Consider the following 16,773-nt stretch of genomic DNA (forward strand, 5'->3'; position numbering starts at 1 on the left):
ACTAGTATGGTGAACAGTATCAAATTACTTATTTGATGACTAAACACCACACTCCAAAGTTAATTTAGTACGCCGAAAAACCCGCCAGGAAGAGAGAACCTTGCTACCATACTAAAACGTACTGTTGTTTTGATTCAAAATCGTGTAAATGGTCTTGTTCCTTCATAGTCCACACTGAAGTGGCGCAAGAAGTGGTGTCGCTAGCACTAGCCTTTAGAAACAGATTTCATCGGATACAATCTGCTGTCTGAAACTGCTTGTCTCACTCCTACTACATGTTTCGCATTGGTTTGTTCTTACGAGGGAATGGTCCAATTCGACATGTCGAAACATGCCCTGATTTTTTTTAACTGGAAGAATACACCGAAAGAAATACCCTGTCAAAATGTTAGTTGCTCAGACACAATGTAAATATTCCTAAAAATATTGAAAGTTGCCAAGTTCGAAGCTCACCAATCGGCTGGAGAATTGTACACCCCAGCTGGAGCATTGTACACCCCAACTGGAGCAGTGGCAGATTGTACTTGCGCAACATGCCAGCGCATATCCTTGGTTGACGGTGCATCGGTAAATAGATAACACAACTTGTTGCGATCGTAATTTGTAAAGGAAATTTCAATTTCATTGATTGTTTCTCTGAAACAATTGCCCCCAGTTGGTGTCCACTCAAATTAGCAACTTATTTAATATGCATAACAATTATCAGTTGGTTTTGCGATAGCGTAAGTGTTAACAATAGAAATAAAACTGAATAAATGTTCATTTTGTCTAACACATTGTGTTAATCAGTGTGCAAACCTACTTTTTGCGTTATAACATATGACCGTGAACAGTATAAATTGAGGAAAGACTTACATGAAGTAATAAATATGCGCCAAAATAAAACTCGCAAAAATGTGAAAGAAAAACTATCAGAAATATTTACTGTAGAGGGTGGCCACAATGTCTTGTTACGCTCATTAATAACGACCATAAACTAGTAAAATTAAGTAAATAACGCAAACGACCCGTCTTTAGAGGAGCTTCCTTGAGATATGAACCATGTAGAGCTGCTCGCGAGAGGCAGTGCGCTGTTGCTGAAGATGATTTACGAGACTGACCAATCTGAATGACAGTTGAGTCCTCTTCAACCTGTTAAGGAGATTCAAGAAGTCATACAGTATAGGGAGCCGCAAAATAACGAAGTAAAAGTGTAGAGAATACGCCATTGATTCGTAGCTGATGTGAAATTGCACTTTATCATTTTGAGGAGAAAAAAGACACAGTTTGCTGTGCACTCGATTGATGCTATGACACATTCATGTACGACAATGGCCGTGATAAGTATGAGTGGTTTACTGTTTCAAGAGCTTTGTATCTATCTTCAGGAATCTCAAGTCGTATTAGGACCAAAAATAAAAAAGTACTGTTTAGTGACAAAAATCTTATTATCGACCTATAAAAAGCTGGAAAAGTAGCAAAGAATAATTTTGGAAATTTGATTGCAAACGGTTTCTAACCAGTCGCAGAAATTAATTCGTTGCTTTTCTTCGACTCAATTCCGGAAAATAACGTTACTATCTTTCAAGAGGATGAAAAAAAAAAAAAAAAACTGCTGACATAATTAATTCAGGTTCCTCCTGGAAAGATCAGTGTGAGTGTCGATTAGGGATTTTTTTCGACTGTGGAAAGTATTTTTAAGGAAATTGTTGGAGGATATAATTTCCGATAGCACTGCGTCATTTGAAGTTTATCCGGAGATAAGTATTCTTAAATTTTAGCCATTTGTGCATTATCAGTTCGTATCGTCACGTCTTTACGAATTGCTTCAAGTACGCCCGGATGCCGCACAATAAGCAAAGCAACGGCCAGGACCATTTCTTACTGCCGCCCAGGGATGGCCGTGCGGTTCTAGGCGCTACAGTCTGGAACCGCGCGACCGCTACTGTCGGAGGTTCGAATCCCGCCTCGGGCAAGGACGTGTGTAATGTCCTTAGGTTAGTTAGGTTTAAGTAGTTCTAAGTTCTAGGGGACTGATGACCACAGAAGTTAAGTCCCATAGTGCTCAGTCATTTGAACCATTTCTTACTCCACCGCAGTTGTGTGCAAATAAAACTAGTAAAAACGGTGAAGTGCTTGAAAGCATTGATTTTCCTGGTGTCATGAAAATGTTTCATTTCACCATTGAAATGAGACTTCGTTTTATTGTGCAAAAAAAAAAGTTCAAATGGCTCTGAGCACTATGGGACTTAAATTCTGAGGTCAGCAGTCCCCTAGAACTTAGAACTACTTAAACCTAACTAACCTAAGGACATCACACACATCCATGCCCGAGGCAGGACTCGAACCTGCGACCGCAGCGGTCGAGCGGTTCCAGAGTCTAGCGCCTAGAACCGCTCGGTCACCTCGGCCGGCTTTATTGTGCCAAGTACGAAAAATAAACAAGGAAGTAATTATTACTAAAATACACATTATTCAATAAATTTCGCAAGAAGTGTGCTACAGGAATTGTAGTAATGTAATGTGTGTGCAAGAAATATTTCATTTCGATACGATAAATAAAAGTAACAACTGATGGAAGTCGTCTACAATTTAACATCAAATATTACCTTGATTTATGTTCCTCTTCTAGCCACTTTGTAAGAATTGTATTTGCAGCATTTTAGGTGTTAAGTGCTTGATCAAAACGTTAATGATACGTGTTTTTTTTTTTTTTTTTTTTTTTTTGGTACCATTAGGGGCCTCAATTTTGCCTCAGTCACTTCGTGCAACACGTGCAGTGCGTCTTATCAGCTAAAACTTAGTGCATTTCTTTGGTTGTATTCTGCCTGTGTTTCGACATGTGTGACTGATCCGTTCCCTCGTTAGCGTAACGTCAGAGATGACTCGCCTTGTGCCTCGCTAACGGCCGCTGTGTTTTGTTCCCTTTCCGGCGACAGCAGCGGCGGCTCGTGCGGCGGCGGCGGAGGCGGCGGAGACCTGGAGCTGCCGCGCTACATGGCGGGCTACCTCAAGTCTGCGCCCGGCGCGCAGTTCCACCCGCCCGTGCCGGGGCTCGCCGGGCCCTTCGGACTGCCGCCCGCGCTCGACGCCGTCCACCCCGCCGTCGCCTTCCCGCAAGGTAAGCCGACCCGCCGCTTCTACTTCTGACAGCCAGCGCGCCTTATAAAAATATCGATCATCCATTTTTTTTATTTACAGCTCCTTGTATTGGTCGTGTTTGCAGTTAAAATTTTTGGATGTGAGGTCCGCCAGTTACGCAAAACACCATTTTACTCAGTACCCATACACGTTTCGGCAGCGCTGTGCCATCATCACTGGGTTTTCGTTTTATTTATTCTGCAATGTGAACATTTTTCTTAAACGATTATAAAATTATGTGCATTTTTAGTTCAAGATCCTTTCTCTCTGTAAATACCTTCACATTTGTAAATACCTTTACATTAGGATGAATTTTCTGGATCACTTTTGTGTTAATTACTACAGGTAGCTTGTCATCTACAACCAAACGATGTTGATGAGAGTTTTTGCTGGGAGTTAACCTATATTCTAGAATGTAATTCAATTTTTCGCGTTGCTTTCGCGCCTATTTTCCTATTTATTTACGTTTTCGTGTGGCCAGCACTTCCATTCTCCGCCTCATGCTGAGATGTTGTGATGCATACGTACCAAGTATTTTCCACAAATAACGTAGTAAAACGCTTTTCACTACACGGAACACAGTGTGATTGTGGTTTGTTGTGTGTCTCAGCCCAGTCAGTGTTCATCTGTTCACCAGAGTTCGGCGCCAAATTATTTTTAATTTTGTATACATTTTATCTGCGCGCGCGCGCGCGCGCGCGCGTGTGTGTGTGTGTGTGTGTGTGTGTGTGTGTGTGTGTGTGTGTGTGTGTGTGCGCGCGCGCGCGTCTGTGTGGTGTTTTCTGTGTGCTTCTCTTCTGTGTGTGTTGTCTTTTATACGATATTCCTTTTGTGTGTAAATAGTGCGTCTTCGCAGATTTCATACCCGACTTGCGCTTTTCCCACATGACATCCCGAAAGCCATTGATCGACGCCATTAGGCCTCCATTCTTTCCATACTGACTAAGCCTCGAACAAGCATAGCTAAGTTCGAAGAAATAGTGTTGACGAGAGCTGGTGGTTTATACCAAGTAAATAAGAGGAAGAACGGACCTCCCTTGATATACTGGTCGGGATACTGCTGCAGTAGCAACGAAAATAAGAATGCTAGGTGTAAAATAAAGCAAAATCTCAAAGATGTTTTTTAATGCCTGACACTTTCCGCGAATTTCAAAGCGAGATACTTTCAATAAGTTGCACAATGGAACTCCGTCTCTAAATCTGCTAGCGAATGCAAAGAGATTCTGGTATACGAAGTGTACAAGCTGCAAGAGACAATACCTTCATTGCGCGTTAGCAATGTAATGATACCGAGGACAGCGTCACTAACGTGCACTTACTAAACACAGTTTTCCAAAATTCATTCACCAAAAAAGATTTAGATTCATCTACAATATGAATCAAGAACAGTTTCCAAGATAAGTAATTTGTACTTAGTCACGCTATAGTGAATAAACGTAAGTCATTTATAAAAGGCAAGTCGTCACGTTCCCGATTTTAAACCATTTAGATTCCTTCTCAAGTATTGTTTAGCAATTACGAGGGTTGGAACTTAAATAGTGGCAACTATTTATTCACAATCGTTACATGTGTGCGCTTGTTACTGTCCTTCAAAGTAGTAACCAGCGTTGTGGAGAACCCGTTGCCAACGATGTGGAAGGCGTAGTATTCCGTTAGCAGAGCCTGTTCTGTTGATGGTGCGAATGGAGCGGTCTACTGCCCGTCGAATCTCTGGAACAGTTCTGAATCGAATGCCACAAAGTGGTTCCTTCATCTTCGGAATCAAATCAAAGTCACAACGACTTAAGTCCGGGGAGTATGGTTGATGGTACAGTACTTCCCAGTCCCACCGACCGAACAGAGCAGCCATTGCGCAGAAAGTGTAACCGCTTCTTTCGCAAAGCTGGTCGCAGATTTAAGTTCCAACCTTCGTATATACAACATCTCACTACACGAACGATCCGTACCTAAGGTCTCGAAAGTTGCACAGGTCAACACCCATATCGCTGATTTGCAGTAAGATTTCGGCACATTTATATTGTATTACAGCTTTATGAAATTCCTCGAAGAAAACAATCTGTTGATACATAGTCAGCAGGGATTTAGGGAATATGGTTCTTCTGGAACACAATTCTCTCTCTATTCGCGAGAAGTAACGACTGCTCTCGACGATGGACCTCAAGTTACTTTCATATTTCTAGCTTTCCAGAATATATTTAACGCAGTTCTTCACAACGGGATTCTAATCAAATTGCTTGTCTATAGACTATCGTCTCAGTTGTGCTCCTGATCGGTCACTTCCTATCAGATATGTCACAGTTCGCAGTGATTGACAAGACGTGTCTAATGAAAAGATAATGGTATTTGGAGTTCCTCAAACAAGTGTTATACGCCCCATGTTGATCTTAAGCTATATAAATATTCAGAAGACTACTTCAGCAGCCACCTTTGAATGTTTGCATTTGATGCTGTTGTCCGCTGTCTAGTAAAATCATCATCAGATCCAACAGAAATGCAAAATCATTTAGACAAATGTTTGCATGCTGTGAAGTGACAACTGACCATAAGCAATAAACAAAACCAACCCCTTGACACGAATACCAAAAAAATCAACTAAAATATGGTAATAAGATAATTCGCAAGTGTAAAAGTTCTTGACTCAAATCTACGGACTATTACGAACATCTAGAATTTGAACCGTGACGCAGACATTTTGCAGGCAAGAGTGATATGACACTGCGTTTCGTTTGCAGAATACTTAGAATATGTATGCAAATGTATTGAAGTGCTTATCCATCCTCTTTTGGACTTTCGTTGGGCGGTATGGAATCCTTACTATATAGGACTGAAGGGGGACTTCAAAAATGTTCAGAGAAGGTCAGCTCGTATTATTGCAAGAGAGGGGAGATACCGTCAGGGATATTGATATGCGATTTGGGGTGGCAGTCATTAAAACAGACTTTTTATTGCGACAGGATTTTTTCACGATATTTCCATCACCAACCTCCTACTCCAAATGACAAAATATTTTGTTGAATCCCACCTACATAGCGAGGAATGACCGTGGTGGTAAGAGATATCAGATCATGTACGGGAAAGTCTAGGCGTTAATTTGTCCAACATCCTTTTGTAGAATGGAACAGTCGTGAAATAGTCTGAAAGCTCTATGAACCATGTGCAAACACTCACGAGTGAACTCAGAGTAATTAGTGATATGTAGACGCTAATCAGTATTTCTTAAAAAAACATCATGTGAAGCCCAAGCTGCGCTTTTCTGACGTGACTTCCTGGATGCCATGTCTCAATTGACTACATTGAGGTGGCAAAAGTCATGGAATACCTCCAAAAATCGCGTCGGAAAACCTTTTGGCCGCCATAATGCAACATCTTGATGTGGCATGGACTCAACAAGTCGTCTGAAGTCCCCTGCAGAAATACTTTGCCATGCTGCCTCAATATAGTGCATAATTGCGAAAGTGTTGCCGGTACAGGATTTTATGCACAAACTGTCCTCTTGATTATATCCCATAAATGTTCAGTGGGATTCATGTTGGGCTATCTGGATGGCTCATCATTTGCTCGAATCGATCAAAATGTTCTTCAAACCAGTCGCAAACAATTATGGCCTGGTGACATGGCGCATTGTCATCCATAATAATTCCATTGTTTTTTTGCGACTTTAAAGCCCATGAATGGCTGCAAACAGCCTCCAAGTAGCCGAACATAATCACTTCCAGTCAATGATTAATTCAGTTGGACTAGAGAACCCAGTCCTCAAGTATTGACGGAGTATTCCATAATTTGCAAGATATTTGGTTCATCCTTTCATTAAATAACAAAAGTTCTGATTTGATGTTACACATAGAGTCCATGGTTTGTTATGCGAGTGGCACGTAGGTGGCTGCGTATCTGGAAGCGAAGCTGTTTAACTTTAGGTTCTACATGTAGTCGGATAAAAAACACTGCGGCCGCCAGAGGATTTGACAAGTATTTGTGTATCCAAGCTCTCTTTCCGGCGTGTCCTAGCGACACCATGCGGTGAGTAGAGGGAAATCTTACATTCCGTAAGTCGGTATAATTAACAATAATTATTTCTGCGAGTGTAAGATGTTACTGTGCAGTAAGAAAGTGACGTTGAGGCACTGTTTCCCCATACCCCTCTACATTGCTTTCTGCAGTTGCTTTGCATCAAGAGAGCTACGAACGTGTCAACAGAGATGATGGTATGTTAGTTCACTGTGGCAGATATCTGACATATGAAACAGGCGTGTCCCCTTAGCTATTAGTCTGTATCGCACGGGCTTACCGCTCGGGCGTGCTATATGCGCCGCTTGTCGTGAAAGCGGCGAGTCTACAGCGAGAAAGCACAGACCCACCTCAAATTGCGGATCGGAGCGCAGCGCACGCCGCCGCGGGTTCTTGCACGCCGCAGCCGGCGAGAGCAGAGCTGGTAATTGTTAGCCTCAGAAATCCTATTAGTCCGGGATTATTTCACTACGCGCTGTAATCCAGCATTATTGCTTCTGAACAATTGATAGCTGGCTGCGGTCCTAGGGCGGTCAGCTATTAGCGAGCGCCTAGTAGGCACTCCTACAGCCGCTACACTGCTAAACGGTCACACGGCATGCGTAGTATAGGCCTGCTTGGTCGGCCGAGAGCAGCGATCTCCATACACCCTGGATTTAGAAGTCTGGTCCCCAAGTATAGAACTGCAGCCTGTCTGCAGCTTCATGTGCTTTGCATGACATAGTTTGATAAAACAAATTTCCATCGGTCTGTACGTCACAAAAAATTGTAGAGTGATTTCTTGTTTGAACTTTGTCAACATGTGATATAATAGGCTGATATGGGAGCTGAATCCAAAAGTACTTTCTTTTCGTGTTCTAGTGACATTTCCTAGCAGCCATGTTGTAGTTTGACAATAAACTTAATATATGAGCATCTATGGTTAGTACGATCAGATAACCGAAGTTTAACATCCACGTAGCACATAGATCACTGGCTCAGAACATCACAAAATACAGGCCGTTTCCGTAATGAAAACAGGGACGTTCCATAACACAGCAATAAACTACTTCCTGTGAGCTTAGTATCCATCATACTGGTGATGGTTGTCCGTGGTTGTGGGTTAAAATCACACGAAAAATACAGCAACCAATTTTTACACAAACCATTTCTTTTCTTACCACATTTATGATATCGTATACTTATATCAAATTTAAAGTCACCTGCACTTGTTTCTATTCCGAATGGAGTAAATCTTTCATACAGATTGACGTCCGACTGCGAGGCATTTACCCTGTGGCGTTTGATGCGTTCGTTTACATCGGAAATTACACCCACAGTATATTACAATTTTGGTACATGTTGAGAAACGATTTATGAAGATATTTGTGTTTTTCAGCTCAATATTGTCCTATTCAAACTTGATACAAGCCTTTGTATCAGCTAAAAAAATGAAGGTACATACTGTGTTGCATACATTAACATGCTATATGTGTACTGTACTTAGATTACATGTAGACATTTGCTTGTTCAGATTGGTAGGACGTCAATAAAATGAATGATATAAAATTGCGTTACGCATCAAAGAAGACAATATTTCACGGTGGACTTGACATTTCATTGCATTGGACACGAAACCCGTCAGTGAATGTGCGAACATGTTTCGCTCATACGATTTGCTCTCGTCTCGAGAATGAATTTTTCATTCTGCAACGGAATGTGCGCTGAAATGAAACTTTGCTGACAGATAAAAACTGTGCGTGTTGCACAGTGACTCGAATTCGGGACCTTTGCCTTTCGCGGGCAACACAGGTTCTAACAACTGAGCTCCCTAAGAACGACTCACGACCCGGCCTCACAGCTTTACCTCCGCTAGTACTCTTGTCTTAGGTGTCAAAATTCTTTTATTTTTACGCCTGAAGCGTTTCACTATACGGCGGTCTCAGATCTTTATCGATACACGGAATATGGTCAGCACTGAACATCCTTACTTAACATCACTGTTAAATAAGGATTTTCTTCGTAGCAGGTACCACACCAATGACTTTATTGAATAATATGGCATATTCCACTTCTGGTGCATTAATTTTACTTGTTCATAACTAGTTTCAGCATTTTATACCATCCTCAATTGATTTTGTGGTTCTGTACGAAATAGAATATATTACCTTCACGAATAGAAAACACAAATTTAAAGACGCGGTCATTTCAGTTTTTCTATTGCAGGTGCTTACACTGACATCATTGCATTTCTATTCGTGGAGGTAATCTAAGACCCTCTATTTTGGATAGAACCACAAAATCACTTGAAATTGGCCTAGATGCCTGACACTAGTTGTGAACAAATAAAATTAAAACAACACAAGCGGAAAATATGTTCTTTTAAGTAAGGATGATAAGTGTTGTTTACATATTGTGTATCCAGCAAGATCTGAAGATGCTGTACAGCAAAATGCATCAGGAGTGTTAAGACAAGAGTACACTGTTTGCAACTTTAAATTGTGATGTAAATGGTGGTACAGTGACAGTTTGACTAACACCGAGTAACGAAACTGGCAATAACGAAACAGAAGTAGTGCGAGATATTTTACATATAAGACTAGATTGCCCCCTCCTACTTACGATACTGAAGAGTCCAAAAAGAATTAAAATTAAAGTACACCTAATGTCAGTAACTGACCACCTTTCACAATTTGTTGGTTACCCGACGTTGTCTACCCTGACGCTTGACCCGCATGCGGGAGGATGACGGTTCAATCCCGTCTCCAGCCACCCTGATTTAGGTTTTCCGTGATTTCCCTAAATCGTTTCAGGCCAATGCCGGGATGGTTCCTTTGAAAGGGTACGGCCGATTTCCTTCCCCATCCTTCCCTAACCCGAGCTTGCGCTCCGTCTCTAATGACCTCGTTGTCGACGGGACGTTAAAAAACACTAACCTAACCTGTCTATCCTGTCACACTCTTTCATTATACAGTAAGAAGAAACCAAATCCTCACTCAGATTGGAACTTACGCTAGAAAATTATTGAGTAAATTCCTTTTCAGATTCGTTTAGTATTACTACTAACACAAAACTGCATGTGAAAACTCTAGTTTCCTCTCTTGCTTATGGATAAATAAATTTTGAACAAGCGAAATAAATTAATTTGACTGTGACACGAATATGGCGAACTCAACTCCTCTCCGCAGCATTTTGTGCCGTCCGACTAACTTAAGAGTCAAACGTCATCGGAAGTGTAACCCCAACGACACCGGATATTCTGGACTCGACACTAACATAGGTTATTTTAGGATTTTTTCTTTCCTTTTTTGACATACTTTTCACAGCGCTATCCCCACTATTAAGGGAGATTATGAAGTCTTAACCTCACAGTTAAGGTATATGTGCACCATATTGACAGTTCTCTAGGCGTTGCGTGGTTTTATTGGACTGCATACACTGACACCTCCTTACATACAAACTAATTTTTAAAAACGTCTTCCTGAGTATTAGTCCTTTCATGTGGATTCATTCATTCATTCATTCATTCATTCATTCATTCATTCATTCATTCATTCATTCATTCATTCATTCATTCATTCATTCATTGTTGACGCATCATTTTGCATCTTGTCACTGTCTGGTTGTATCAGGAAAAGCATGAAGGTATGCGATAGTCAGACATAAGCAGCGAGTGTCATCTAAATATTAGTGCCTAAAATTGCCTAAAAAATCGTGCACACGGCATTCACACAAGGTGGTGGAGATCCAGCACCAAAAAGTAGGCAGAATAATCCGTGTCAACGACATAGATGAGCTGACAAAAAAACCCGAAAACAACGTAGGAAATAAAATCAAGTTTTTTAACAAGCACCGTATGTACAATGTGCAAAGTCTAAACGAAATATTAATTTAAAAACAGATAATTGTTTTATTTTGTGTTTCAGAACCTCACCGTCAATCTTGGAGAGCACACAGGGATGTTTTTTGCTCAGGTACATGTCCTTTTTAAGATGCAGTTTGTTATGAGCATGAATCAACTATTGCACACAAATTGAATTTATTAAAACACGTTGAAATAAATTTACAGGTGATCAAATTGTGTGCCCAGTGCCTCATTACATGCTTCGTATTTTCATAGCAGTTATTGTCTCCATGTGTCGAACGTGGACAGATGCTTATTTCATCTCGCGAAACGTATCGATCGTTCCGGCGTTCGGCTTAGCTCAAATAGCATAAGTCTGTTATACAGTGCTTCAATTGTCGCCACAGTAGCATTGATTGCCTAAGTGGTCGTTGCTCCTCCCCAGGAAATGGCTGGCTGTATCACCACTCAAAGCTTGTCGGTCAAGTCTTAAGACACCCTGTATACATAAAAATGTTTATGCTGCCACACAGATTTTCAGATGCAGGTTTACGTATCAGTAAATGCCGCTTATTTGCTGTACATAATGAAGCTAAGTTAGGTAGTTTGCGTATATCTTTAACGAGCATCATGTAACCACATTTGGATGTGAACCTATCTGAATCAACGTCTTCTACGTAGTTCTCCTTTTTTGCTGTATATCTATAAAATATCTTTTCTTTTTAAACTTTCCGCCCACTTTCCTAGTTCCAATTGCAAAACTGTCCACCAGCAGAAGTAAATGTAGTATGTGTACGCTATACCGTGCGTGACGTACCTGAGCTACGTACGTAGTTGAAATATTCGTCGCTAGATAGAGCGGTAGTAGCGAGATTGGAAGCAGTTGTAGCTGTGACGTTATTTCAGTGAACGTTTCCTCCCGTCCCTTGGCTCGTTCTCTCTTTTCTAATTCGTCAGTTCATATGTCACTGATTTTCTTAAAGATGAATTATTTTTCAACTTAGTCAAAGGTTAATGTAACTTACTGTCTTGTAGCGTATAGCGTCAAATGTAATTAGTTTTATATGCAATCGTACATAATGTGGGTGCCTTACAGTGCGGTGGAGGAGGGAAAGTTACAACTGAGAGACAATAATGAACAGAGAGGTCTCTTTTGGGCAACTTAGCATTTTTCTCGTTAGAAAAAAGCCACTTCATTACAGTAAAAATATATGTTGTAGTTTCGTCAATGTACGCACACCTTTACATTGAGAGCGTAAAAATGTCGAGAATATCTACAAAATGATTAGACAGACGAAAATGAAGGAAGAATAGGGGTTAACGTTCCAAGGACGAGGAAGTCATCGTGAAAAAGGGCGAATGTAGGAAGGGGAACAGGTCGTATTTATTCCAAGGAACCATTCGTTTATCTACTTTGAGCGAATTAGGAAACGCACAGAAAACATTGTTATAGATAGTCAGAAGCGAATGTGAATTGAATTCTTCTCCGGTGTGGCTCCATTCCCTCAATCACCATGCCAAGTCGATCAGTCATATCGACGAGCTACGTGTTACAAAATATTTCCATTCCGAAGTTAACATTTACATCCACCTTGGCTTCCGTAATAAATAGCAACAAATTATTAAGTTAAAATTGCGCAGTAGACGTATTTCAAAATATAAGTTATCAAAAATGGGGATCGCTTTTTTTTCTGATATGTGCTTGTTACTGAAATTCTGTTGCTTGCTGCTTACAACGCCTGTTATTGGGAAACAGCAACGAGCGTAATATTACTTTCATCCTGTCCATAAGGCATTTCATATTCGTGTGTTGACTGGTAGTAGTCTTGTAGTGCAATGTGTTTGTGGTGGATCTTAGAAACTTTCCTTATTGTCATGACAAACAGTTTTTGATATCGTGTCCGTTTCACCCTAAATATTAAGATCGAAAATTGCATACTCGGTGTCGGTTATTGTCCAGTTTTTTCTTATTTGTATTACGTGTATTAAAAAAAGACCCAGAAGAAAAAAATTGAGCGAATAACAATGTAGGTGCGAAATGCTAATAGGAACTGTTTCTTTACAACAGCATTTCAAAAGAAGCATCAGTGTAAAGATATTTAGAATAGGCGAGAGCAAGAAAAGTAATACTAAAAGAAAAGATTTGTCACTAAGCATGAAAATAAAAAATGTAGGGTAAATAGTCTCTTAAGATTTTGATTGTAGTAGTCGTTAAGGGGAGAACTGATTTTTAGTAATGCAGAGGTGAGCGTCTCTTTTAAGTATGCCTGCTATTGGTTGCCTTGTGCTCTCACAGCCAATGAGATGGATGGAGTTAAAAGATGAGAATGGTGAAGACCTGCTATCAGACAATGCAGTAACTCGACGTCTGGTGTTATATACCCCCGGAAAAATAGGAAGGATTCGTCGAAACTATAACATGCAGAATCGATACTGCACTGCATTGCAAAGGAGGATGAACGCGCTTTAAAGGGTTTATATTATGCCCCTCCCCTCCCCTCCCCTCCCCTCACCGTCCAGATTTTACAGAAGCGTCCTTCTTGTCTCAATCGAGTACTCGTGGCAAGTCAATGTTCCTCAGCGCCCCTAGCATATCGTTTCGTTACTGCGTCTAATCGTTCTCGAGTGGTCGCTTTTGTTTACATGTCGGCGCTAGAATTGCATGTCTTGTGAGAGCTGTCTACTGTACAATTTGGCATTCGAACGGTGAAAGAGATGTTATGCGGGACCGTTCCGCTTATTGAAAGTCGAAATATGGAAACAGTTTTGCAATGATAATAGTTTATTTGTGACCAAAGAGAAATTCATGGTGGATGTTCTTGACAAAGTTGGTACGGTGGCAACGTGTTTATTTGATCGAAAAATCATGCTAACATATCCAACAATATATACAATGCAATAAATGATGTCTTTTTACTTTGTCTCTTTGTTCCTAAGTGGAATTAACAGAAAATTATTTTTCTCTTCAAATGAACTGATTTTTTCACGGTTGAAATTACTGTAATTAAAAACATTTATCTATTTGCGGTCTCATTTAGGCTTTTCTGTTTGTCCATCGACTGCAAAACTCGGACACCTGTTTACAGGATACTCTGGACACAGGACGCTAGTAGGAAGCATATGAAGTCCTGAAGTAACCCTTGAAGTGATACGAAAATGAAGCAAATTAGAAATAAAAACTAAGAATACATTAGAACACGAAACAAGCTTAAGGGATGCGATGAGCATACGTTAAATTCAGATTTTAGCAAACGATGCTATAAAACTCTCTTCTGTGCGTACGTAATCTGCAGTACGCTCAGGATTTTACAACTTTAAAACTCGGCATAGTCAGATGATCATTTTATAAGATTTGACGTCATCAAGAATGTAGAGAAGTGATCTTAATTTTCAGCATAACCCTTCTTTGCCGGCCAGCCCGTGTGGTCGAGCGGTTCGAGGCGCTTCAGTCTGGAGCCGCGCGACCGCTACGGTCGAAGGTTCGAATCCTGCTTCGGGCATGGATGTGTATGATGTCCTTAGGTTAGGTTGAAGTAGTTCTAAGTTCTAGGGGACTGATGACCTTAGATGTTAAGTCCCATAGTGCTCAGAGGCATTTGATCCTTCTTTGCCTAAAACGCGAATTTATAAAATGATATAACCGGTTTCGATTGTGACAGAAATTATATTCACCTCATACAATATCGTTCTGTAGTTTCAATGACTCAGTACTCGATTGTACAACATGTTATGTGTTCACCATGTAACGATATTTTATGATACGAAAATGATTGCTAGCGCAATCGAACCGGTCATATCATTTTATCAACTCGCAATTTAAACAAATAAAGGTTACATTGTTAATCGATCACTGATGTTACTGACTCACTCGGATGATTGGCAGTCTGTTCAAAAACAGGCACGAGACGCACCAGTAGTCGATTTCGACCAGAAAGTCGAACGTTTAAAACAAACTTTAAAACAGCAGTAACGTACGCACTAGTAACAATGAGGCTTCTCATACAGGGAAGAACTTAACGCAACCTTCTCCTTAGACGCTCTTCTCTCACGAAATATGACAGATTATGGCGGAGGACGCCAAGAAACCGTTAACAGCTGTCGGAAGGCCGCGTAGCGATTAATACGGAGGGCATTTGTAGGCGTGCCTCAGTGACAGACTTGCACGCTTTCTACACTTTCTTTACAAATGAGCAGAGATTAGCACACTAGGCAGCGCAGATTTATCTCGGTGCATGTAATTGCAGCTATCCGTCATGAGGTCAAAGTGACCTCTAGCTAACAGTGCGTTCTTTTGTGTCTTTCTTTTCGTTTTGTAGCGCCACCGTCAGTCATCACTCTCGTCCAACGTTGCTTTATCCCACGGTCTCCGACATAAAGAATTTCATAGTTCCGCAGTTGCTAACGTCATGCGTAGCAACTCATACCGCTGTTGAATTCAGTTAACGGTAAAAGCTTTCAAAAATATCGGAAGGGTTCATTTAGATGTGGCCGTTGTACAAGAAGGATTTCATTTTCTCAGGAAAATTTCCGCCAGTGGCTACACAGTTTTGTAGCCACGTGACATAATCTGTGTATTCCGTCAGGCGGTTGAATCATGGATATTAAAAGTTCACAGTTTGGAAAAGTAGATTCCGGTCGTTCGAAATCAGTAATGTGAAATGATAGAAACTGATGCCTTGCGGTTTTTAGTCTACCCATGGGCATGTGTAAGAGCATTGTCATAATACAAGGGAGGTTCAATGAGTAATGCTACACAATTTTCTCGACCAGTTTCCGCTGAAAAAAATGCGGAATTTTCTGTATGATATCGTGAAATATTTCCGCTTCAGCTCCTAAAGTTTCATGAAGTTAAGATTGGTGGCGGTCCTGTACGTAGCATTAAAAATGCCTGTGATTCCTGCTGCCACCGAAATTTCAAAGAATGTCCGCCAGTCAACACTGTCTAAATCTTTCTCAATTCCTCAAATGCTATAAATGTAGATCTGTGATTCCTCGGTGTATCTTTTAAGATAAGTCGTAGTCAGTACCTCTTCGTGTGTTCCTACATATCTTCCAAACTGATTCTCTCTGAGAGCGGCTTCTACCAGTGTTTCTGGCTGATTTATCAGATAGAATCAGCAACACTAGAATATTTTCGTTACCAATGCTGTCGCATAAATGAAGTGCGATCACACTTCGACAAAATTTCCACTTGATACATTGCATGATCAGTGGAGAATATTTAGAGGATTGTACACGTATTTAGGACTAATGTGGAAGTGCTATATTACTTAAAATCATCAGCACCGAAGGCGAGTTATGAAAGACTTCGATTTGATGGAAGGGATCGGTGGAAAGTACAGCGCATCTGCGAAGGAAGTCACTTGCACTGCATCAGTACGATAAATTCTAGGGTGTTGTTTGAGTTACTGGAGCCCTGACCAAGCAAGCGTGACAAAAGACGTCAAATACATTCAGAGATGCGCTGCTAGGGTTGCAACACCTCGGTGTAGCCCATACGGAAGTGAGTCTTCACTCAGGCATGGGTGTGCGTGTTGTTCTTTGCATAAGTTGCCTTAAGTTAGTTTAAATAGTGTGAAAGTCTAGCGACCGATGACCTCAGCAGTTTGGTCCCTTAGGAATAAACACACGTTGAACTTTTTTGAGTCCTTGGGAGAAAAGGAGACGTAGTTCTGGCGAAGTACTGTTCGGTAATTTAGAGAACAGGTATTCGAAGAATACTCCTTTTTCTTGTGCCTTTCGCCCTCATCGGTGCAGGGTAGGCATGGGTATGAACGGATTTGGCGTGGCTGATTTTGAGGGGCCCTTCCTCTCACCGCCTCGTT

General features: G+C 40.9%; 1 protein-coding gene across 16 annotated transcripts in view; it reads left to right on the forward strand.

The window, feature by feature from the left end:
• LOC126266996 (homeobox protein OTX1-like) overlaps nt 1-16,773 on the forward strand; it is a 698,303-nt gene that overhangs the window by 593,295 nt on the left and 88,235 nt on the right. For 6 of the 16 annotated variants that reach the window (XM_049971752.1, XM_049971738.1, XM_049971739.1 and 3 more), the window contains 2 exons: nt 2,919-3,100; nt 11,031-11,078. In XM_049971752.1, the coding sequence (XP_049827709.1) occupies nt 2,977-3,100; nt 11,031-11,078 (172 nt within the window). In that variant the 5' untranslated portion in view covers nt 2,919-2,976. The remainder of the gene's footprint in view (nt 1-2,918; nt 3,101-11,030; nt 11,079-16,773) is intronic. The other 10 variants (XM_049971741.1, XM_049971742.1, XM_049971748.1 and 7 more) reach the window with 3 other exon arrangements.

The sequence above is a fragment of the Schistocerca gregaria genome, chromosome 4 (genome assembly GCF_023897955.1).
Source record: "Schistocerca gregaria isolate iqSchGreg1 chromosome 4, iqSchGreg1.2, whole genome shotgun sequence".
NCBI classification, from domain to species: domain Eukaryota; kingdom Metazoa; phylum Arthropoda; class Insecta; order Orthoptera; family Acrididae; genus Schistocerca; species Schistocerca gregaria.